The 23710-nt window shown below is 55.4% G+C and overlaps 4 protein-coding genes across 10 annotated transcripts in view; 3 read left to right on the forward strand and 1 right to left on the reverse strand.

Moving 5' to 3' along the window:
* The window catches only part of DOCK3 (dedicator of cytokinesis 3), a 276998-nt gene extending 271607 nt beyond the window's left edge, over positions 1-5391 (forward strand). The window contains exons 51-53 of the mRNA XM_088831600.1: positions 3321-3443; positions 3959-4041; positions 4810-5391. Of these exons, the coding sequence (XP_088687726.1) occupies positions 3321-3443; positions 3959-4041; positions 4810-5319 (716 nt within the window). The 3' untranslated portion in view covers positions 5320-5391. The remainder of the gene's footprint in view (positions 1-3320; positions 3444-3958; positions 4042-4809) is intronic.
* A 3399-nt stretch (positions 5392-8790) lies between these two features.
* Positions 8791-12768, forward strand: MANF (mesencephalic astrocyte derived neurotrophic factor). Its single transcript, XM_055413923.2, has 4 exons — positions 8791-8945; positions 9704-9831; positions 10631-10772; positions 12291-12768. The coding sequence occupies exons 1-4, from the start codon at positions 8861-8863 to the stop codon at positions 12473-12475; spliced, it is 540 nt and encodes a 179-aa protein (XP_055269898.2). The 5' UTR covers positions 8791-8860; the 3' UTR covers positions 12476-12768.
* Positions 12769-15415: 2647 nt separating this feature from the next.
* On the forward strand, positions 15416-18558 carry RBM15B (RNA binding motif protein 15B). Its single transcript, XM_055413922.2, has one exon. The coding sequence runs from the start codon at positions 15537-15539 to the stop codon at positions 18216-18218; it is 2682 nt and encodes an 893-aa protein (XP_055269897.1). The 5' UTR covers positions 15416-15536; the 3' UTR covers positions 18219-18558.
* Positions 18559-22349: 3791 nt separating this feature from the next.
* Positions 22350-23710, reverse strand: part of DCAF1 (DDB1 and CUL4 associated factor 1) — an 82700-nt gene continuing 81339 nt past the window's right edge. For all 7 annotated transcript variants that reach the window (XR_016036138.1, XM_055413919.2, XM_055413918.2 and 4 more), the window contains one exon: positions 22350-23323. Coding sequence is in view for 6 of the 7 variants with exons in the window: in XM_055413919.2 (XP_055269894.1) it covers positions 23265-23323 (59 nt within the window). In the remaining variant the exon portion in view is untranslated. The remainder of the gene's footprint in view (positions 23324-23710) is intronic.

Genomic DNA, 23710 nt, shown 5'->3' on the forward strand with positions numbered 1-23710 from the left:
GCAACACTTAGAACAGAGGCTGGTTACAGAGAGTGGAGTTCTACTCTACGTTCTGCTCCAGCCAACTGATGGAAGAACCAGACTTGGGCCCGTATAACCCCAGCCCAAAGTCCCAGACATGGAGACCTGAGTTCCTTTTAACACAGGACAGTGCCCGTGTGGGGCCTTTGCCCAGCCCACCTGCCACACACAGCCAGGCCGAGCCTATCAGCCCCTCTCCCTGTAGGTTCCCCTGTCCTCTCCTCTACCTGGTAAGTTTAGGGCACTCTTGGTCCCTAGCAATATGACCTGCTGGCCCATCAGGACGTGTCCCTCCAAAGCCGTTGTCATGTGGTCATCACACCTCCTCACCACATGCTGTCTGCTGTCTGCTGTCCCCACTGTCACTGCTCCTCCTTCGCTCAGCGTGGAGGACATGCCTCCCCGTTCTGTTTGAGACCACACCCGGGCTCCACGACCTCAGTGCCTGGGAGGCCTCAGTGCCGGGTGCTCAACCACAGTGGGCATGGAAATGATTCTGGCTGAAGATGCCTTCCTAGTCTCAGAGTTGCACATCCCCAAAACACGTGGCTTTCCTGGACCTCTGCACTTGTGCCCCCAAACCGAGTGCTCTTGTGGCCTTGAGGGCCAGGAACCACAGCAGCTTCTCTTTGCCTGAGTTGTGGAGCAATCGCAGATCTAGCCAAGAGTGCAGACGGGCTCAGAGCTCAAGTGGGTGCTGGCGGCCAGACCAGGACCTGATGCCCACCAGGTCCAGAAGAGTTTCAGGCTTCAGACCAAGCTGCAAGAAGCTGGCTACGCTCACCCCCCATGTATGGGGAGGAAAGCGGGTTGTCTCAGAGCCAAAGCTGAGCCCAGAGCAAGCCCATTTGAGCCACAAGGCCAGAGCTTAGTAGGCAGTGAGCTAGACATTTGCCTTGGGGGACCCAGAGCCAGAGTCATAACTCCCCAGGTCTCTGCTGGCTCCTCCAGAGCAGCAGCTGTGCATACTTGTCACCATTCTCTCATTGTCGGGATCCTGAGTCCCTTGAGGGCTCCACTTCTCACTTTCATGGATCTCTTTTTTCCAGTTAGTGACTCCCAGACCAGGCCAGCCGACCCTTGAGGCTGCTGTGCACAGGGGACCTCAGACTGGTGGTGGTCCACAGCAGAGAGAGACAAGGCCAGGACACAGGCGGCATCACTGCTCTTCTCCTAGGATAGACGCTGCATCTGAGATTCCCTACTAGCCCCTATGCGCTGGTGTGTGTGCCTGCGTACTCACTCACATCTGACTCTTCGCAACCCCATGGACTGTAGCCCGCCAGGCTCCTCTGTCCATGGGATTTTACAGGCGAGAATACTGGAGTGGGTTGCATTTCCTTCTCCAGGGGATCTTCCCGACCCAGGGATCGAACCCTGCATCTCTTGCATCTCCTGCATGGGCAGGCAGGTTCTTTACCACTGAGCCACCCAGGAAGCCCTGGTGCTAGATGGAAGAGGTTCACTGGCCTCACTGGTCAACAGGAGGCCGAGGGCAAGCTAGATGATTTCTGGTTGACGTGGAGTGGCTCTGGCAGGTGCCTTTTGTAAACGACTGTAGCCTTGCCAGCTTTCTCCCCCTCTAGCGTTCCTGCCCGCTGTTTCCTTTGGGCTCTTGTGGGTGAATTTGTACAGTCCTGCTGTTCTTCTGGGGCCAGGATGTGCACGTGAGAACTCCGGCTGTCAGAGCCCCTTTGGGGAAGCTGCCCAGACCTGCCTCCAAGCTTCTTACTCCTCGAGATGTGATGGCTTTTTGTGGAGATGGAACTATTCAGGAGAGGGCACCTCAGTGCTGAGGACCAGGAAGCTCCTGCCGCATCTTGGGAAGAACCTGTATGAGAGTAGGCCTGTCCTGGTCTCAGGGTGGTTCAGGCTCTCTGGGGAAGGCTTTCCGGTGGAATCCACCTGGCACTCACCAGAGTCAGAATGAATGCCTGTCCACCCAGTCACTGCCACCTCTCCCTTCCACCCCCACTGCTGTCAGCCAGTCCGTGAGACTGAACCACACTCCTGAAACGTGAGGCTGTGAGGCAGCTGAGTTCTAGCCTGACGTTCTTCACCAGCAAGGAGGACATCTCCCACCATCTCATCCTTTGACCACGTGGGGCCCAGCCCCTCCTGGCCACATCCTCCTCAAAGGCCAGGCTCCTTCCTTCCCAGAGCCTCTCAGGTGCCCTTAGGCCCTGGCATTGCATCCCCCACTCAGGACCTGGAGTGGGAAAAGCCCAGTCCCCAGCCGCTCATCTCTAGATTCTGAGAGCTCCGTCAGAGAAAGGGCGTAGTTCTCATCAGTGGTGGTGGCTCTCTAGCAGTTGGCCAATGGCATTCATGTATCCGCTGCTGCTCCTCAGACCCCACAGTCCAGCCATTCTTCCTCTCCCCTCCCCTCCTACAAAGTCCTTCATCTCAGCTGTCGCTGAAGGGCCACTGTCCCAGCCCTGGACTCCTTCCCATCCACAGATGGACACCCTGTGTTACTCTTTGTCCAGGGCCCACTCTATCCACAGCATGTGGGTGCCAGGCACTGGGCCTCTATGCTTCAAAGCACCCAGGGGCTCCATCACCCTCCCTCTTCTCTGGAAGCAGAGGTCCCTGCTGGACCCAGCCTGACCCCTGGCTTCATACTCTTTCCCGCAGCAGGCACTGTATGAACACCAGTCCTGCCTAGAAAACTCCCAAGCATCCCAGGCCCAGCCAGTGGGCTTAGAAGCAGCAGGGGTGGGCAGAGCTTGTAGTTTACTACAGGCTCTTTGAGGGCCCAGGCCATGTACCAGCTGTGGACACAGGCATCTTCTGCCACCCACCCATCCTGCTCCCTGCTTCCCCATGGGGCCAGGCCCTGGGACAGCCCTGAGTCTTGACTTTGGTCAGAGGCTGTAGGGGTGCGCAGGCACACCCGTTCTCGCACGTGCTCACTCGCCTGCACTCTCCCTCTCTTCTGTCAGTCTTACCAGCCTGCCCACTCTCCTCATCTGTTCTTTTTTCCTTCTAGCAAGGCCGGGAGGCTGCCTCCTTGCTGTACTTCCTCTCGTCTTGCCTCCTCCCAAGCACTTTTCAGACAGCAGCTGATCGTAGCCATCCTCTTCAGGGGCATCTTCCCTGACCACTCTCCCCGTGGGCCACCACCGTGTCTTGCTTGGCCAGTGTTTTCTGTCTCAGGAGCTGGCGTGCCATGCCTGTGTGTGCTATACCGAGTTCACACCTGGAGAAGTCCCAGGCAGTAGTAGAGGACTTCCTCCCCACCCAGAGGCTGGCTCAAGAAGTAACCTCCCTTCATGCCATCTGTTTTCGCCCTTCAGCGGTGCCAGCAGCCCCCAGCAGCTGGAGCCTGGATAGCGGAGCCCGAGAGGCCCAGCCCTTCCTGTCAGCCCACACGGGGTGCATCCTGGCTCCCCCAGTGCCTCCCCGAAGCCTGCTGCATGGTAAGAAGACCTCCAGCGGGTCCCCCAGGTAGTCCCCAGTCTGATTCTGCTCAGGGGTGAGGGCAGGAGCCCTCCGGGCTGAGAAGACGAGCCGACTCAGCTGAGGAAAGAACCCCCGACCACAGCCTTGAGGTCAGTGAGGTCTCCAAGTGCAGCAGGTACACTCAGTAAGGCCTTTCTGACCACGGAGGCCAAAGACGTCGGAAATGACTGTGCCAAGCGCGAGACTCCCCAGGCTGCTGTCTCCCCGCGGCAGGCAGAGGGCCGCTGCTGTCTGTGCTCTGTCATTCTGTGGGCTCTGAGGCACTCGGACTCTCAATCTCCTGTGGGGCATGGGTGTCTTTATTCCAGCAGCCTGTGTTTTGAAGAATGTCAGTGAAGAGAGGTTTTCCCATGGCTTCCAGTGCCGAGGGGTCACGGGAGACTTCCATCCGTGCAGTTGACCCCGCCAGCTGTGCTGTGATGCAGCCCAAGAAGGGCCCAACTGAGGCTCTCTGCTTCTGTGTCCTCTGCAGGTCATTACTCCCTACACTTCGACGCCTTCCACCACCCCTTGGGTGACACCCCCCCAGCCCTCCCAGCCCGGACCTTGCGCAAGGTAATGTTCTGAGGTGGCAGCCCCCAGGCTGTGAGGGGAGAGACCCCTGAGGTCTGCCTCCCCTGTTCCTCCCAACAGCCCAGCCTGACAGAAGCTGGGGATGTCCAGAGACATACTTGGGGTACAGGTGACCCACGTGTCCTGTCACAGACGTGACGGGGGTGGAGAGGTCAGAGGGTCCTGCAGACAGCAACACACGGTACCCAGTGTGTGAGCCAAGAGCAGTGAGAAGCCAGGGGCTAGGTATCAACACACCACAGTTCACTACATGAGGAAATGTTAACTGTGGGAGGTCACAGAGCACTTTAAACTGGAGTCCACTCAAAACGAGAAGCATCAGATAGCAAACCTTTATGCGAAACTCATTTTCTGCAAATTGGAAAAGACTGTCACAGATTTTAGCAGCAGAAGGCACTCATCTGGTCCATGGCCCACTAGGGTTCTTTCTGCCCTCCCCGACAGGCCTGCTGACCCAGCCCTTCTGTCTGTGCCCCTAGAGCCACAGCCAGAAGCCTGGGACCTGGCTTCATGGGGCACAAAGGCAGGGCCATTTTGGGGCCGCAGAAATGCAGGTGATTCTGGGGCTCCATAGGCTTGCTGGGGCCAGGGAGAAGGCAGGGGCTTGCTGATGGCGAAACAAAAAGCATGCTGTTAATGAGTATTTTAAAGTTCATTAATACAGGACACTCTTGGTCTTCTTGTCCCGGGGCAGGTATATCAGCCTCTCTGGAAAGAGGGATTTTCACACTTCTCCCTTTTCTTTCACAGTCGCCCCTGCACCCTATCCCAGCCTCCCCGACCAGCCCCCAGTCAGGCCTGGATGGCAGCAACTCTACGCTGTCTGGCAGTGCCAGCAGTGGCGTGTCTTCCTTAAGCGAGAGTAACTTTGGGCACTCCTCGGAGGCCCCTCCTCGAACCGACACCATGGACTCCATGCCGAGCCAGGCCTGGAATGCTGACGAAGATCTTGAGCCACCCTACCTCCCCGTCCACTACAGCCTCTCCGAGTCCGCCGTCCTGGACTCCATCAAGGCCCAGCCGTGTCGAAGCCACTCAGCCCCGGGATGTGTCATCCCTCAGGACCCCATGGACCCACCTGCGCTGCCACCCAAGCCCTACCACCCCCGCCTGCCGGCCCTGGAGCACGACGAGGGTGTGCTGCTGCGAGAGGAGGCCGAGAGGCCCCGGGGCCTGCATCGCAAGGCCTCGCTGCCTCCTGGGAGCACCAAGGAAGAGCAGGCACGCATGGCCTGGGAGCACAGCCGAGGGGAACAGTGAGGGGCAGGGAGGCAGCTGGGACACCACTGTCAGTGAGCGGCTTGCCCAACCACTCCGGGTCAGAAAAGCAAGTCCCCCCGCAAGGAGCCCAAGAGGCCTGGCACTCAGGAGAGAATCACCCCAAGTCTGCGTTCTTCTACTGCCGTGAACTCGTGTGTTGCCATGTGCAGAGGCCACAGCAGCATGAAGGGTTGTGGCTTCTCTTTCTATTTCCTTTTCTACATTTCCATTTCTATGGGTTTTCCTCTTTCCTCTGTGCAGTAGATGCTGTCTTCCTCCTGCCGTTTCCGACCACATGGAGCTAGATGGAGATACTGCACCACAGAACCGCTTCGCAGCTTCACGGGGCCCCGGGGGCAGGAGCCCAGGCCCTCCCTCCAGGGCAGCAATGCACAGAATGGAAGTTGCACTAGGGACCTCTTCCTTTGCTGCACAGACAGAAGAGCTCATGGCTGTATTCAGGGATTGCAAGGACCACGTGGACTATGTCACAGGTGGACAAGGGGGCTACAAGCCATTTTGCACAAATGCTTGCTCTTCCATCCAGGAGCGTGCCCCTGAGGGGCTGGTGAGGCCAACCTGCCGGCACAGGCATGTGACAGCCTAACTGCATGCCCAGGGCGTACTGCCAGGCTTCCGTGGGCCAGCCCCGCCTCCTCCTCTACCTTGGATTTCCCTTCCATCGTTTTTATTTCTGGCCCTTCGCTCCCCTCCACTCTTAACATACCCCATGCCCTTCAGGAGCCCCCTGGTGCATGGATCTGCAGTGGTCGTCTCCTAGCCTCTGGAGCTTGAGTGGGGGTTGGAGCCAGAGGGACTGCCCTTACCACCTTCCTCCCTGGGGCCAGGGCAGCCATGTGTTGAGAGATAAGCTGATAGAGGAGTGAGGCTGGGGTGTGGCAGGGCCGGAAATCCTCTGAGCTTTCAGAAGTGGCCAGTGTGCCTGTCCTCCAGCTCCTGAATCAGGGATTTTCAGCACTACCTCTGAGCAGCAGGGTGGCTGCCCAGCCAGGCTCCGAAGGCCTGAGGACTTGTGATCAGGTTCAGCAAGCTCCTGGGTAAAAAGTGCAGTTGGTGCGGAGGGGGACTTCTCCTTCTAGAAGCAGAAAGCCACGCAGGTTGAATTATCCCCTCCCAGTAGCCAAGTGCACGATCCCAGCTCCAGGCCCATGGGACCACCACTCAGGGTTCAGGGTGAGCAGGAGGGCAGTTTCTCCAGCCTCCCCAGTCTGTTGGACAGAAGGCAGTGGTGTCTTTATAGGAAAGTTTCAGGTCAGGGCACTGATTTTCCTCTTGGTTTATTAGTTGGGGGAATAGGGTGGGGTGGCAATAGTATTTTACCAGGGTGCTTCTAAGTTACTTTTAAAAAGTCTACAAAACATTTATTTGCTTGCGTTCACAACTTGACAGTCACAAGGCTGCCTTCTCCTTGTTGAGCAGGTACGTTCTCCCTTAGTTCCTCTTGGACTGGCCCATCTGACTTCCCTGGTTAGGGTGTCTTTCACTTGTAAACAAATGCCAACTTGTTTAACAGGAATGCCAGCAAGTAACTTATGAGCTAAGATGGGGGGCCACGTTACCTTCAGGGCATCTGGGAGTGTTTTATCACCAGTGTAGGTCCTTTCTGATACTTGAAGGGTGACTCCAAGCAGAGTGGGTCAGTCCAGGCAGGCCTGAACCATCTGGTGTTCCCAAGTGTAACAGTTGGGGACTAGCTTTGGATTTCTTAGATAGTTCATATTTAGGTTTTAGGGCACTCCTGAACCTCAGTCCCTGGACAAGGCAGTCCTCATGTAAGAACATCTTCCTTCTCCACCTGGTGGCATGAGAGGGTAGAGAGGGGAGTGTGGGTTTGTTTGGTCTTGCCTTCTACAGGGTAAGCCAGGTTTGTGTTTTCCCTCTCCATTTTCCCCAATTCAATGAAAAGGACATATTCCAAATTCCTTTCCTTGGAGAATCAGCCAGTCTGAAGGGAAGTGGGAGGCCAGAGATGAGAAGTCTCTGAAAAGATTGTGAAATACTGATTTTCATTCTTTCAAGCTTATTTGTAAATACCTATTTGAATGCTGTGTATTTGTACAGGAATTTGAGCAAAAAATGTATAGAGTGTGCTGTCCAATTGGTATTCAGCCCTATAAATGTGTTTTTAACCTCTGGCATTCTGTGCTTATTTAAAATAAGAAAACTTCTAACCATTTCTTTTGTGTATTTATGTTTAAAATAAGAAGTGACTTAATGGTCTTACCTGTATCAGAAAGCAAAGTTAAAAAAATTTGTACTAGTGTCCCAAAAAAGTATTTTACTGTATATATTGTGGTAGCATGTTCTCAATCCAGCAAGTAATGTGAATTTTAGATGTAAATATCTGCCACTTGACTTCCCCCCCTTTCCCCACTCCCTTGACTGCTGTTATGTGAATTAAAGATGAATACCTGATACTGACCCACTGAATTCACTGAATGGGAGCAGCCACAAAGTGCCCCCCTCCAACCCTTGTCGCTGGGCTCCAAGCCCTTTTAGCCCCATAGAAATATCTTTTCCGTCCTGAGCACAGAGCCAACCTTTCCCACATCCGGCCTTCAAGCACAGGGAGCCAAGACTTGCACCGGAAAGGGCAGTCGAGGACCCAGAGGGCTCAGCTGGAAAGCAAGAGAGAGAGAACCAGCCACCTCGGCCAGGCTCCCGAGGCTTGTGAGTAAAAGGGAGAAGATGGGGTCTTCCTGGCGTGGGGGACAAACCTCCGAAGCCGCCAACCTCCCCAGTAGCGGAATGCTTCCGAACTCAAAGCCAAGCAACCAGTCCTGGCCCGGGCGCCCCTCTGAGCTCTAGGAAGGCAGCCTGGAGGGGAGCCCCTCCTACGGGCGCCCCTCCTACCCGACATCTGTCCGCCCCGACTGGGTCCTCCTGTCGACCTGTCGGGGCAATCCGGACTCTCCTCAGCGGTTCCCCAAAGGCTGGCTCCCCAGCCCACGTGGTCCCTTAAGAAAAAGAAACCTCTTCGGAGCCTTGCCTGCGGCCGGCCGCCCTCCATGCCTGTTGGGTTGCGGCTGACCACAGAGCCCCTGACCTGCACCACGAGTCGGGACCAGAGCGAAGAAGTCCGTGGGGTTCTTCGGGAGGACTTGGGGCCCAGAACAGAGCGTACGCAGAGCAACTGAGCAGGCGCGGGGCAACGTCCGAATTCCACCCCAGCTTGATGGCGCTCCGCTTCGGCCTCAGCCCCTGCCCCTACCAAAGATGGCGACTGAGCCGCTTCCGCCGCCTCTTCGGTCGCTTCCTGCGAGCCGCCCCGGCTCAATCAGCGGTCGACAACTGTCTAGGGCGGAGGGCGGGCGATGCCACCAGCCAATGAGGAAGGGTAGCGTGGAGCCGCTCTTCTGGGCTCCGAGGCGCGTGGACCAATGGGGGAACGGTGTGTGGGAGTGTGTGGGGGGCGCCAGCCAATAGGGAGCCACGGCGCGCGGCCGGGACCTGGGGGCTGCGCCGCACCGCGGGCGCGGTTCAGTCCGGCGAAGGAGGCAGCGGCGGCGGCTGGTGGAGGATGTGGGCCACGCACGGGCTGGCCGTGGCGCTGGCTCTGAGCGTGCTGCCTGCCAGCCGGGCGCTGCGACCGGGTGACTGCGAAGGTAAGGCGGAGTTGGGGTTCCGAGCGCTGTGGCCGGCCTGGCGGCGGCGCTGAACCCAACCAAACCACCGAAAGGCTGAGGCCGGGGCTAATGCGGGCGGGGGCGGCCGGCCCCAGCGGGGTCTGCCAGAGGAGGGACCAACGGCGGGTCTAGAAAACATTTCCTGGGCCTAAGAAACATTAGTCCGACGAGAAAGTTAGGACTAGATCGTACAGACAGTTTGGCCTGAAACTGAGATAAAGCTGGAGTTTTGGTCCTTTACCGTTACTGGGCAGAGGCTCCTGGGAGCGGTTCTGGCCCAGGTGGGGAGTCCTGAGGGCCGGCCGCCCGTGGGCACCGCGCCTGGTGTGATAGGGTTGCAGAGATTCACGTTGGGTTTCGGTGTTGCGTTTGGAAATGAGTAGCATTTGCATCGTTTTTTTCTCTTCGGCCTCTAAGTTTGTCCGTTTATGAGGTCACAGTGAGCCTGTCTCAAGGACACGTGTTCAATCTTGGTTTAAACTTTATGGAAAGAGTAGGGAGGAGCCGTTTGTGGGTCATTTCTTGATGCTCGTTCCCCGCATCCCCTGGGTGTAGTTGGGGACCCAACAACCCGGAGCACGGTTCTGTCTACCTGTGGGCACCCGAGAAAATACGGTGATAGAAAAACTCCCCTTTCTCGGGTGTCTCCTATTAAAGTTGCTGCTGGAGTTCCCGCCTGGTGAATTGGCCTGCAACTTGGTGATGACTGGAGCATCTTTCTTCTTTCTCTTTTCCAGTTTGTATTTCTTATCTGGGAAGATTTTACCAGGACCTCAAAGACAGAGATGTCACATTCTCTCCAGCCTCTATTGAAAAAGAACTTACAAAATTCTGTCGTGAAGCAAGAGGCAAAGAGAATCGGTTGGTAAGTAGCTGTTTGGCCCTCCCTAGGCTGGCCCTGGCCCATGTTTTAAGTATCCACTTCCCAGGCCTGGAAGTCCAAGACCCCGCCCACTTGTCTATTGAAGAGGCCAGCTGTTCTGTCAGTGAACTAATGTGGGTCTGAAGTGCTTTCTGTATTCAGGTGTTAGGATGTTATCCTCTTAGTGTTGATTAAGCACCTACTGTGTGCTGGACACCGGAAATATCAGGGGAGAGCAGTGACAGGCAAATGATGCAGTGAGATGCAAGTTGTGCAGAAAATGGACCAGAAGGGTATGGTAGAGAGGGTGGGCGCTAACTTAGACAGTAGTCAAGAATTTTTCTGAGACAGGGTCATCATTATGGAGGGGGAAAGAACATTACAGGCAGAGGGAACAACCAAGGTGAGTGCCCAGAGGCCAAAGCAATCTTGGCATGAATGAGGGCCGATGATGATGACGGAATGGGCACAGGGGAGGCTAGGGCTGAATTAAGGACAAGAGCCCTAATGAAACAATAGTTTTGGTAGCCTCAGCTTCCCTGGCAGTCTCTGGTTTGTCTGTCTTTCTCTTTAAAAGGTTTGAACCTTGGTGACTTTTAAATTCATCTGGTGGCTGTCAGCTCTGGGACCAAGTGTGTACTAAGAGCCTGGGGTTTATGCTGAATCTGACTGCCAGTACAGGCGGGGCGTGGGAAAATGAGGTCCTGGCAGAGACAGAAGATGTTTTGAGATGTCAGTGTGCCTTGGAGGAGATAGCTCTCAAGGGGCACCTCCTGAAGGCCATTGTCCGTCCTTGCCACAGTGCTACTACATTGGGGCCACAGAGGATGCAGCCACCAAGATCATCAACGAGGTGTCCAAGCCCCTGTCCCACCACATCCCTGTGGAGAAGATCTGTGAGAAGCTCAAGAAGAAAGACAGTCAGATCTGTGAACTAAAGTATGGTGAGTGTGGCATTATTTAACCAACACTGAACACTTTCCGTGTCAGGCATTAATGAAGTGTAGTTTCTAGCTGGGGAAGGCAGGTGATAAACTAGAGTCTTCGTGAGTGAGTTACGTAGCAAGGTTGGTGGTGGTAAATGGGCAGGGGCACAGACTCAACCTTGCATCCTGGTGGGTGGAGGTCAGAATAGGCCTCAGTGAAAATGCAAGTCGCTCAGTTGTGTCTGGCACTTTGCCACCCCATGGACTGTACAGTCCATGGAATTGTCCAGGCCAGAATACTGGAGTGGGTAGCCTTTCCCTTCTCCAGGGGCTCTTCCCAGTCCAGGGATCGAACCCAGGTCTCCCGTATTGCAGGCTGATTCTTTACCAGCTGAGCCACAAGGGAAGCCCAGGAATACTGGAGTGGGTAGCCTATGCTTCTTCAGCAGATCGTCACGACCCAGGAGTCGAACTGGGGTCTCCTGCATTCCAGGTGGCTTCTTTACCAACTGAGCTATCAGGAAATCCCAGGAGGTGACATTTCAACAGCCTGAAAAGGAAGGGGATTAGCCACTGGCACAGCTAAGGGAAGAGCATTTCAGGCAGAGGATACAGGCAGATGCAAAGGCAGCCAGTGCCATGACAGGTGGGTGGGCAGGTCATAGAGGGCCTTGCATGTTGGTGAAGATTTGGGTTTTAGTCTGAGGGAATTATGAGAATGTTGGGATTTGAGCAGAGAAGGGATGTCGTCTGACTTGGCTTTAATAAACTTGTCCCCTGACTGTACACTCTGAAGTCTGAGTGACTTTTACTGTTTTGAAAAGAACAGCTGTGTCCCAACAGGAAAGCATAAGGTTATGGGCACACAGCATCTCTTTTGCCAAAGAAGTTTCCAGTGGGAAAAACAGTTCAGGTCTTCAGAAAGAATCGGGGCCAGGAAGAGTTGTTCTCTTCCATAAAACTGAAACAGCACCAGCATGTTTTACCATGAATTGAGTGTCCAAGGGATGCACTTTACCCCCTTGTGTCAAGGATAACTGGTCTTCTGAGAGTGATCCTAGTTCAGTGCTTTCTGGCACAAGTTCTCTGTGATCACAAGTGGTCATGGAGAGTAAGCTCCTAACTCAGGAGCCCAACTAGGGTCTGTGTTGGGAAACTGAGGCTAGAGGATCTGTCTGCTCCGTCACCCTAGAACTCGCATTCGCCAGTGCCATGAGCTCTACTGTAACTGTTTAGTAAGAGGCACTTGGAGTGGGCGCCATATTCCTCCTAGAAAGTTCCTTCTGTAAGGACCACATAGCCTCCATCTGTCCCTGCTGACACTGCATGTCTGGGGTGTACACTGCCAGCGTGAGAACCGCCTTCCTGGTGAAGGGGCCTGGGCCAGTTCCCCTCCTGGGGGCACTGACACCTCCATGCGTCTCTCCCCTACAGTCAGTAGGTCTGCTTGTTTTAAGTGACAGTTTGGCTGTGCAAGGACTTCGGGTCCACCGTTGCTCCCACCCAGCTGGTTATTCTCCCTGCTTTCTCCTCCAGACAAACAGATTGACCTGAGCACAGTGGACCTGAAGAAGCTCCGAGTTAAAGAGCTAAAGAAGATCCTGGACGACTGGGGGGAGACGTGCAAAGGCTGTGCGGAAAAGTCTGACTACATCCGGAAGATTAATGAACTGATGCCTAAATATGCTCCCAAGGCAGCTAGTTCACGGACTGATTTGTAGTCGGCTCGATCCCTGCTGCTCCTGAGGGGAAAAGCACTTCATTTGTGTCTACCCCAAACAGCCTTTTTGTAATTTATTTTTTAGGCAGGCTCCTGACAAAGTCAGGTGTGAAGCCTGGAGCTTTCCTGATGATGCTGGGTCTACAGCATCCCCTTGGGGGAGATTCACTTTGTTCTGTTGCCGGTTTACTCTAGGACTTCAAAGTATGTCTGGGATTTTTTTATTAAAGGAAGAAAATTTCTAGCTGTCCTTGAAGAATTAAAGTGAATACTGAAATAGGGTTTTAGCCATGATGAAGATTTCACCGGTTTATGCTTTCCGGTTTACAAAGAGTTTTCAGGTATATTCACATTTGTCCCTCAACCACCAGTCAGTGCTGGGATGCCAGGACAGGACAAGAGGCCTGTGGGGCTGTGCAAGAGGGGGGAAGTGGGGCTTGATAACCCCCATCCCACAGGGACTATCTAGAGAGGGGGCTGGCATGGGGCTGGGTTGCAAGCAAGACTGAGATTTAATGCAGTTTTCTGCAGCGATGACTTCAGTAACTGAGTATGTTTGACACTGTCACATTTCTGAAGACACTCATGGCCTGGCTACCTCCTCAGTCACTGTCCAGATCTGGCCATCTACTTGCTCAACTCAGTTTGTGGTCCAGTGTCAACCCTAAGCCTCTGGTACCTAGTTGGGATTTTGCAAGACTGGCAGGAGTTGGTTTGTACAAAGAGCCAGTGAGAGGCTGTCTTTTGCCTTTGTTTACCCAAGATAAGCGTAACAGTTGAAGTCCTGAGAGAGTGTCCCTGGAGTCTGGTTTTTTAGTTGCTCTTTTTGAGGTTGGTACGTGGGGAACCCAGTGACCAGAATGAACTGTGATTCAGTGGAGACACCTCTGTTCCTCATGCCCTCAGAGACAACCACAGGGGAAGGACTAAGAAACAGTGCGTGCATGCTCTGACCTCGGGTCACGTCATTTGTGTAGTTCCTAAATTCAGGTTGCCGACGTAAAGGGCCCTCTCAGCCGGCTGTGGGGTCCACTAGTGGCTGGCAGCAGCAGCTGCTGCTGAGTCGCTTCAGTCGTGTCTGACTCTCCGACTCTGTGCGACCCCATAGACGGCAGCCCACCAGGATCCCCTGTTCCTTTGATTCTCCAGGCAAGAACACTGGAGTGGGTTGCCATTGCCTTCTCCAAATGTGTGAAGGTGAAGTTGCTCAGTCGTGTCCGACTCTTCGCAACCCCATGAACTGCAGCCTACCAGGCTCCTCGGTCCATGGGATTTTCCAGGCAAGAGTACTGGAGTGGGGTGCCATTGCCTTCTCCAGGCTGGGAGCAGCAGACCCACACTTTTCATGTCTGAGAAAAGTAAGAATGCACCTCTTAGGCCAAGTGTTCACTATTTGGGGGAATTAGATGGGTTGTTATGATCAGACAAGCAAAGTTTTCTAAGCCCCTGAAAGATGTTGAGAAAATGCATGGCTGGAACCAGAAATCTTAGATGGAGCTGTTTCAACCTAGCAGCTGTGTTCTAGTGGCCTCTGTGTCCTCCAGGCTACACCAAACAGGGAAGAGGGCACAACTGCTACCCGAGGGTGATCCCCAAGGTTATCTTTAAAAGGTTGCTGCTAAGTCACTTCAGTCGTATCCGACGTAAAGGGCCCCCTCAGCCGGCTGTGGGGTCCACTAATGGCTGGCAGCAGCTACTGCTGCTGAGTCGCTTCAGTCGTGTCCGACTCTCCGACTCTGTGCGACCCCATAGACGGAAGCCCACCAGGCTCCCCCATCCCAGGGATTCTCCAGGCAAGAACACTGCAGTGGGTTGCCATTTCCTTCTCCAGTGTGTGAAAGTGAAGTCGCTCAGTCGTGTCCGACCCTTGGCGACCCCACGGACTGCAGCCTACCAGGCTCCTCCATCCATGGGATTTTCTAGGCAAGAGTACTGGAGTGGGTTGCCATTGCCTTCTCCGATCTTTAAAAGGTTATCTTCTGTTAACTCTTTTCTGGAAGCCGCCTAGAAGGGGACCTGGAACGTTAACAGGTGTTTCTTGTAAGATGTTAATCTAGCGCACCTGCGTTAGCTGCTGCAGGCGCTCCTCGCAAAGGCTTCTGGTCGTGGGAGGACGGGAGACACGCATGCGCTCTTCCCCATGCCACGGTTTCTGTGGCTTAAGTTTGGTCAGGTCCTGTGAAGCCTCTGGTTAACTCTCCATGGAAAATGAAAGCTTCCCTGAGGGGGCTCGGCACCCGAACTGGATTTCCCCTTCATGTCAGCACTATGGAAGTGGATACGAGAGCACTGGCCAGGGAGGGGTAAGCATGGCAAACTGGGTAACCGCTGGGTTCGGCCTTCTCTTCGCCCTTGGCTCCGTGACCCTGCCCTTACAGCCCTCTGTGTACTCGAATGCTCAAGCGGAGGGTGGGCCCCGTTGCTCTAAGGAGCCTGCTCCCACCCTAGAAACCACAGGTTTTCGATTTCTGTGCCCAGCCAGGGACCCAACAGGTCTCGCCGTCTGAGTGCATAGCCATGATACTTGAGATACGTGGTGTGGGTTCGGATTGTTAACGCCGGACCCAGTCAGTAGATGCCAAGGCAGGGCTTGGGGGTGGTCACCCAAACCTAGTCCTGGGATTGGGGTAATATCCCATAATGTTCAAGGCCTGGCACACCCGCGCCTGGGAAGCCTCTAGCCAGGAGACAGGCCTCTGTCCCTCTACAGGGCTCCAGTTCCTGTGGAGCCCCGGACCTCGGCCACGGCACCGCACGGTGGCACCAGAGCTCAGTGCGTGCGGGCTCGCCCGCTAGCCACAGGGTCACGTGATACGGGGCGGCGCAACCCGATGACGCACGCCCGGCGCGGCCCTCGCCCCGCCCTCCGTGGGGTCACGTGGTAGGCCGGCGCAGCCTGATAACGCGACGCCCAGGCCCTCAGCGCAGCTCCCGCCCCGCCCCGTCGCCGCGCCGAGTCCTTTTGTCCAAGATGGCGGCGCCGGGGGCGCTGCCTCCTCGGCCGCCGCCGCCGCCGCTGTGAGGGGCCTGCGGGCCGCCCGCCCGCCAGCCGCGCCGGCGCCATGAAGAGGCAGAGCGAGCGAGACTCCAGCCCGAGCGGGCGCGGCTCGTCATCCTCGGCCAAGCGGCCGCGGGAGCGCGAACGGGAGGCGGAGGCGGGCGGGCGGCGGGCGGCGCACAAGGCCTCGGGCGGCGCCAAGCACCCCGTTCCAACACGGGCCCGCGACAAACCTCGCGGTAGCGGGGGCAGCGGCGGTGGGCATCGCGACGGCCGAGGCGCCGGGGACGCGAATCACCGTGCGAGCAGCGGCCGCTCCTCGGGCTCGGGCGCCGGCGGCGGGGGACGCGGCGGCAAGGCCTCAGGGGACCCAGGCGCTTCGGGCGCGTCGCCCCGCGCATCTCCACTACCGCCACCTCCGCCGCCGCCCGGGGCCGAGCCCACGGGTCCCGGCTCCTCCGCGGCTGCACCCGAGTACAAGACGCTGCTCATCAGCAGCCTGAGCCCCGCGCTGCCCGCCGAGCACCTCGAAGATCGGCTCTTCCACCAGTTCAAGCGCTTTGGCGAGATCAGCCTGCGCCTGTCGCACACGCCTGAGCTGGGCCGCGTGGCCTACGTGAACTTCCGGCACCCGCAGGACGCGCGTGAGGCCCGCCAGCACGCCCTGGCCCGCCAGCTGCTGCTGTACGATCGCCCGCTCAAGGTGGAGCCCGTGTACCTGCGCGGCGGCGGCGGCGGCGGGAGCAGCAGGCGCAGCAGCAGCAGCAGCGCCGCCGCCTCCACTCCTCCCCCAGGCCCGCCCGCGCCTGCTGACCCGCTCGGCTATCTCCCGCTGCACGGCGGCTACCAGTACAAGCAGCGTTCGCTGTCCCCGGTTGCCGCCCCTCCGCTGCGGGAGCCCCGCGCCCGCCACGCTGCCGCAGCCTTTGCTCTGGATGCGGCTGCGGCCGCCGCCGCCGTTGGCCTGTCCCGGGAGCGGGCCTTGGACTACTACGGGCTGTACGACGACCGCGGACGACCCTACGGCTACCCGGCCGTGTGCGAGGAGGACCTGATGCCCGAGGACGACCAGCGGGCCACGCGCAACCTCTTTATTGGGAATCTGGACCACAGCGTGTCAGAGGTGGAGCTGCGACGGGCTTTCGAGAAGTACGGCATCATTGAGGAGGTGGTCATCAAGAGGCCCGCCCGTGGGCAGGGCGGTGCGTATGCCTTCCTCAAGTTCCAGAACCTGGACATGGCCCACCGGGCCAAGGTGGGCATGTCGGGTCGGGTGATAGGCCGCAATCCCATTAAGATAGGGTACGGCAAGGCCAACCCCACTACGCGCCTCTGGGTGGGTGGCTTGGGACCTAACACCTCACTGGCGGCTCTGGCCCGGGAGTTTGACCGTTTTGGGAGCATTCGGACCATTGATCATGTCAAGGGAGATAGCTTTGCTTACATCCAGTACGAGAGCTTGGACGCAGCCCAGGCCGCCTGTGCTAAAATGAGGGGCTTTCCCTTGGGGGGTCCGGACCGCAGGCTGCGCGTGGATTTTGCCAAAGCAGAGGAGACTCGGTATCCCCAGCAGTACCAGCCCTCCCCGCTCCCTGTGCACTATGAGCTCCTCCCAGACGGGTATACGCGGCACCGGAACCTGGATGCCGACCTGCGGGTGCGGGACAGGACCCCTCCGCACCTGCTGTACTCGGATCGAGAGCGGACCTTTTTGGAAGGGGACTGGACAAGCCCCAGTAAAAGCTCTGACCGCCGAAATAGCCTCGAGGGCTACAGCCGCTCAGTGCGCAGCCGGAGTGGTGAGCGCTGGGGAGGAGATGGGGACCGGGGCCTGCCCAAGGCCTGGGAGGACAGGCGGAAGCGCCGGAGTCTCTCCAGTGATCGCGGAAGGGCCACCCACTCCCCTTACGAGGAACGGAGCAGGACCAAGGGTGGTGGGCAGCCTGCGGACCGAGGCTCTGACCGCACCCCGGAGCGTAGCCGCAAGGAAAACCATTCCAGTGAAGGGACCAAGGAGTCCGGCAGCAACTCCCTGAGCAACAGCCGGCACGGGGCGGAGGAGCGGAGCCACCACCACCATCACGAGGCTCCCGACTCTTCCCACGGGAAGAAGACCCGGGAGAGCGAGCGCAATCATCGGACCACCGAGGCCGAGCCCAAGCCTCTGGAAGAGCCAAAACACGAGACCAAGAAGCTCAAGAATCTTTCAGAGTATGCTCAGACGCTGCAGCTGGGTTGGAACGGGCTTCTGGTGTTGAAAAACAGCTGCTTCCCGACATCTATGCACATTCTAGAGGGGGACCAGGGGGTGATCAGCAGCCTTCTCAAAGACCATACTTCTGGGAGTAAGCTGACCCAGCTGAAGATTGCCCAGCGCCTTCGCCTGGACCAACCCAAGCTCGATGAGGTCACACGACGCATCAAGCAGGGGAGCCCCAATGGCTACGCAGTGCTCCTGGCCACCCAGGCGACCCCCAGTGGGCCTGGCTCTGAGGGGATGCCCACGGTGGAGCCTGGCCTACAGAGGCGGCTTCTCAGGAACCTGGTCTCCTACTTGAAACAGAAGCAGGCTGCAGGGGTGATCAGCCTGCCAGTGGGTGGATCCAAGGGCAGAGACAGCACAGGCATGCTCTACGCCTTCCCGCCCTGTGACTTCTCACAGCAGTACCTCCAGTCAGCGCTGAGGACATTGGGCAAGCTAGAGGAGGAACACATGGTGATCGTTATAGTAAGAGACACAGCCTAGCCCAAGCCTGGCTTTTCCAGCCTGTCACTAAAGCAGTTATTTTAAAATCGGACCACCGCTGCCCTGCACCCCCTGGCCCATCTTACACCCTTGATTTGAATTATCTGCTGGGTTATTCCATTTCATTTGGTAGGGGACCAAACTCCTAACTCCCCACCAAAAACTAAGTTCTTAGGTTTGGGTTTTTGTTTTTTTTTTTTTTACCGTGATGAAAAGGGACTCCTGTCATGTTGGCTTCTAGTGTATGAAATACTGTCTGCTGTGTTCTGTATTTTTTTATTTTTTGACTAACTGTATGGAAAATTGTCAGTAAAGCCTTTGTCAGAGGATGGATTTTTAATCCTGTTCAGAGTCCTGGTTTAATCACATGATTTTCTCAAAGGATGGAAGACTGTTCCCCGCTGCCTGCACACAGATCCCTCCTGTCATCTTTCCACTGCCGGCGTGTCTCCCAGCCCCGCTGCATTGGTGCCTGGCAGCCCCCAGCTCTTGGGGCAGAGTCTGAGAGCAAGTGGGCTGCGTTTCAGAGCCTGCCATGCCAGCCTCCAGAGTGCATTGCACAGGAAGGGGTTAGCCTGAGTCTAGCTAGCCGCTATGGTAGTGTTTGTTTTCCTGCCGTGAACAATGTGTGTGTCTGTCAGATTGAACGAAGCACCTGGTTTTCAGGCCTTTTTGAAAGCAGGTAGACCTCCGCAGTCACGTGGTCTGGTAGTCATGGAGGAGCAGGGCAGTACTGGGGTTTCGGTGCCTGGATGCGCCCAGCTTCCTTCTCTCGTTAGCCTCCCTTCTCCCCTTCATGCAGCAGCCCGGGGATACCCAGGTGGAGACAGCGCTCCTTTGGACTCCCACGGGCACCGGTGGTCAAACGTTGGAGTGGAGGGTGGGAGGCCACTTTGCTTGGTTAGTCTTGAACTTTTCCCAGTGCCTGTGAATTCTGGCTTTTCTTCTGATCATTCGTGGCTGGTGAGGGCCTCTGCCGGGTCACTGGAGCAGAGTGAGGGACACAGGCTCCCTGGCCTGAAGAGTTGACAGAGGACAGTGGTTTAGGGAGATGCTCTTGTAAACTGACGTAACTTTCTCAGGTGCAAGGTGGGCGCTGGTGCCTGGGGCCTCCTACCCTGATACTGCTGAGGTGGGGACCACTGGAAAATGGGGTTCCTCTCTGGGCAAATGTTGGGCAGTGCTGGAAGCCAAAGCCATGCAGGCTGGGGAGGAACAGGGAGGCACCCCCAAGCTGGGAGGGAAAGATGGCTTGCAAACAGTCCTAAGTTCTCTGACCACGTGTCTCTACAGGCAGTATGGCCAGCGTGGCAGATGAAGCCAGCAGTGTCAGGGACCAGGGAGGGACATCAGTCACACAGCAGTGGCCACCATAGAACAGCCCAAACACTTTTTCGGAATGTGGCAGTTTAGATGGTCCAAAAGCATCACTGTCAAGGCTGAGAGAGAAGACGCTCCAGTAAGGTGACCTGGAAACGCGGGCTCTGTTGACGAACAGAGGCTGCCGCCTCTCTAGGTTTGGTCCACTACCCTGGCTGCCACAAGACAGCGCAGGTGACAGCGGAGATGTTTTGAGAGAAAGTTTGTGAAATGGAGGCTGGGGCTCAGTGCGGACCTCATGGAGAATACAGGCCTCTCCACAAGAACAGTGAAAGGTGACTTTTTGAGACCTTAGAGATTTAAATGGGGAAGAAAGGTGCCTGGGGAAGTACTGCTCCCTGGGCTTCAGCTGTTGCTAATGAACCATCGCGTTCATAATGTGAAACACAGAAATGTTGAATGTGTTTGTTTGTACTTGAGTTTCAGCCACATCTGCCAGGTATCTGAGCAAAGCAGTGTGGGATGCAGACCACAGCTGCACCATCCCAGGCAGTGGGAGCCACTGGAAGCCGGAGCGGCCTCAGAACAGGTGGTGGTGTTTATAGGCCCTCATTCGTGTCTGACTGTGCAACCCCATGGACCGTAGCCTGCCAGGCTTCTCTGTCCCTGGGATTTCCCAGGCAAGAATACTGGAATGGGTAGCCACGCCATGCTCCGGGGGATACCCCCGACCCAGGGATCTCCTGCATTGGCAGGCGTGTTCTTTACCACCGAGTGAGTCTTCAGGGTTAAAGCAGGTGAAGTCGGGACAAATGCCCCGATCACAGGCCAGAGCCGCTTTGCTGCCGTGAGCCCCAAGTGTCTTTGGGCTGTTCTTTTGTAGAGTAGGTAGTCAGGACCCAGAATGCTACCTGGCTTTCCCCAAACAGAAACCTGCTAGGAAGTCTGGTTGGAGAGGACACTTGAACCCGTGCCTTGTTCACCCTTTTTCAGGAATAGGTGCTCTCTGGCCCCAAGTTGACCTAGAGTTTTCCTGCAGTGTGACCATTCTCTGCCTCAGACCGTCAACTCTTTCCTTCCTTAAGTTGGAGGATAATTGCTTTACAGTGTTGTGTGGGCTTCTGTCATACAGCAAAACGAATCAGTTGTAAGTATGTATGTTTGTGTATATCCCCTCCCTCCTCCATCCCCATGAATTTACGATGCTTCCCCCACAAGGAGAATGATTTAACTGCAGGCAACCAGTGCCTCCACCTGGGGTTCCTATCTGAGGTGTGGCTTAAAGGCAAAAACCAACAGAAGGTGAAATTTGCCTCATTGGTGGTTTGGTACTGTTCTGCACGTTTCTTCCTAAGGGACTGAGATCTTGGCCTTGGTAGATAAAGAGAGGGCTGATGTTTCCTTTGCCTCCTGGGGTGCTTCCCTAAGGGTGTGTTGTCAGGTCGACCAGGTTTCTGCTTTCTTACTGCAGGCCCCCATCTCCACCCCAGAGACCTGTGGGTGGGTGCTCCCAAGGGCTGCTGGCAGAGTTCAGGGAGACTGGGGCTCAGTTGAGTTGATGACTAGAATAACAGAGCTTTTAGTGCTTCTTGACTTTTAGCCTTTTTTCCTGTAATGCACCAGCAGTAAGACTAGTTTGCTGGTTAGGTGTTAGTTAGCAATCCATTTTAGCTGAAGCATGAAGCAATTTACAAGCTGAGACCTCTGCCCTCCAGAGGATCACGAGGTGCCTGGCGACACGGGCCCACTTCAGTGTGTGGCAGCTCTGATGCTCCGAAGCCCAGCGGGGCTTTCTTTACTGGCCCCCGGTGAGGTTTAGCCGTCTCGTCTTGTTTTCTTCACAGATTTGTCCTCTTGTCTCAGCAAAGGGAGAAAAATCTCTTCAGTTAACAAATGCCTACAACAGAAACTGGGTAAACTCGGAGAGAGAGATTAGGGTCTCCTACTTCTTGTGGGAAAGAAGGGGATGAGGTGGGGTGAGTGAAGAGGTTAAGAGCACTTGGTACTTGGTGGGAACAGTTTAACCACAAGGCCAGCTGTAGAGGCCAGTGAAGTACCTGCTAACCCAGCCTCAGTCAGGCAGCTCAGTCGCTTAGTCGCGTCCGACTCTCCGCGACCCCATGAATCACAGCACGCCAGGCCTCCCTGTCCATCACCAACAAGGAGATCCAACCAGTCCATTCTAGAGATCAATCCTGGGTGTTCATTGGAAGGACTGATGCTAAAGCTGAAACTCAAGAGTCTGATGCTAGGAGGGATTGGGGGTGGGAGGAGGACGGGGACGACAGAGAATGAGATGGCTGGATGGCATCACCAACGCTGTGGACATGAGTTTGAGTGAACTCCACTCCTCAGCTGCCCCCAAACTGCCAGGGTCTCCTCCTCTTGTACTCCTTTAAGAAAACAGCAACGAAAACAGTAACAATGATGGCCATGATGCTTTCACTCCTTAGGTCCGTCAGCTCATGGCTCACAACATCGCAGGAGGGCCCCTAACACTCCAGCTCCCCGACGTCTGTACTGGGGAGCTGCCTTCTTGCTTCAGAGCCCAGGATACATGGCGGGGGTCGGGGAGGGGAGCGGCCTACAGTGCCTGGTGCCTTGAGGGCCCCTCTCCCCCGCACCTGGTCCTCCTCGCAGGGCGAGCAGTAGACCAGGGTTAGATGCTGTCGAGGCTGCTTTTCTCCCCAGAGTGTGCTCTCACCCTGTCTCGGGCTGCCTCTGGGAGGCATCTTCTCTGTTGCCTGGGCTAGAGCTGCAAGGTAAGGGACCCCACCCCACTTCAGTAAAAGAGAACAGGAAAAGGCCATAAACAAGCAAAGACAGACTTGTAGTTTTATTTTGTATTTTTTTAAAATAAATACACTTTACATTAAAGAAAAAAGGCCTTTGATTTGTAATTTCCACATTGGGGAGAAAAGAAAGAAAAAAAGATTTTTGAAAAACTGAATCACAAAGAAAAATAGAGGGAGTGAACTTATATCCTAAGTTCCCTCAACTCCACAAAACCAATATCCACAATGACCTTGCTGCCCCCAAGCCGTGAAGGTGGGTGAACCTAGGCATTTACTCAGCAAACAAGCAGCGCCTCCTCCCCACCTCTGGCACGAAGGAAAACAAATTAACCTGACGGTATGAGGCAACAAAACAGGTTAAAAAATCATATATTATATTTATAATAAAATATTCTTAATCCTTATCAATTTAAGAAACCACGATTTTCCTTTTCATTTAAATATGTGTGTAAAAATGCCTCTATATTGTTCTTCAGACATCATTTTCTTTCATAGAAAATGAAGTGCAGGGACAAGAGACCTGGTGGATATAAGTTCATACCCTCAGTTATAAATGCCTTTTTTTTTTTCCTTTTTAAAGTTTTATAAAAAACTATTTCTTGTTCTTTAAGTAAAGAACATTATACAAAGAAAATATATTGTGAAATAACCCCAGAGACATGTTTGTTTGTTTTTTTTTCCCTTGAGGAAAGATATGTCCATCCTAGAAGGGGAAAGCAGAATAGGGCCTAACCCCTGTTGTCTTTTTGTGGTTGTTACTGTTCTTAGAAGGACTCTCAGATTCCAGTGAGACTCTAAACCCTAACTCTCTGAACGCAGGGCCAGGGCATGCAGTTCCGTAAGAGAGCCCTGGCAGAAAGGGAGCGGAAGACGCTCTGGATTAATCTGACTCAGCTTCTCCTGCCAAGAGCCTCCTCCACGTGCGGATTCCTCACTCGTTTAGAGATAAGATGATGTCATCTTCCAGATCAGAGTTGTCAGAGCTGTCGGCTGAAAGGTAAGGAGAGGAGAGACTAGATTACACACCAGGCTTCCAGGAAGAAAGCAGCTCCATACACATTTATGCCTTAGCAAGGTTCATTACCAGGTTCCAGAAAGAAGAAAACACTCCAATTAATTCCTTGGAGCTGGCTCTGGAGACTACACTATTTTGGCAGTGGTGGTTACCCCTGGGGTCTCTTGCTTCCCTTTCAAAAGACTTGGCTCTGTGGTGCCATCTTGCTTCCCAGACGTTCCTCCTGCCTGAAATTCGAGCCCTAAAGGGATAGGCAAGCCCCCTCTGAAGCTCTTGCCCTTGGTGCTTCAAGTGACTGCAAAGGGTGGGGCTGACGGGGGCGGGGGGGGTGGTGAGTGAGTGAGCCCAAGGGTTCCTTTGGC

This window comes from Moschus berezovskii, chromosome 24, assembly GCF_049115385.1.
Source record: "Moschus berezovskii isolate FMDL1 chromosome 24, NW_MosBer_1.0, whole genome shotgun sequence".
In the NCBI taxonomy this organism is placed as follows: Eukaryota; Metazoa; Chordata; class Mammalia; order Artiodactyla; family Moschidae; genus Moschus; species Moschus berezovskii.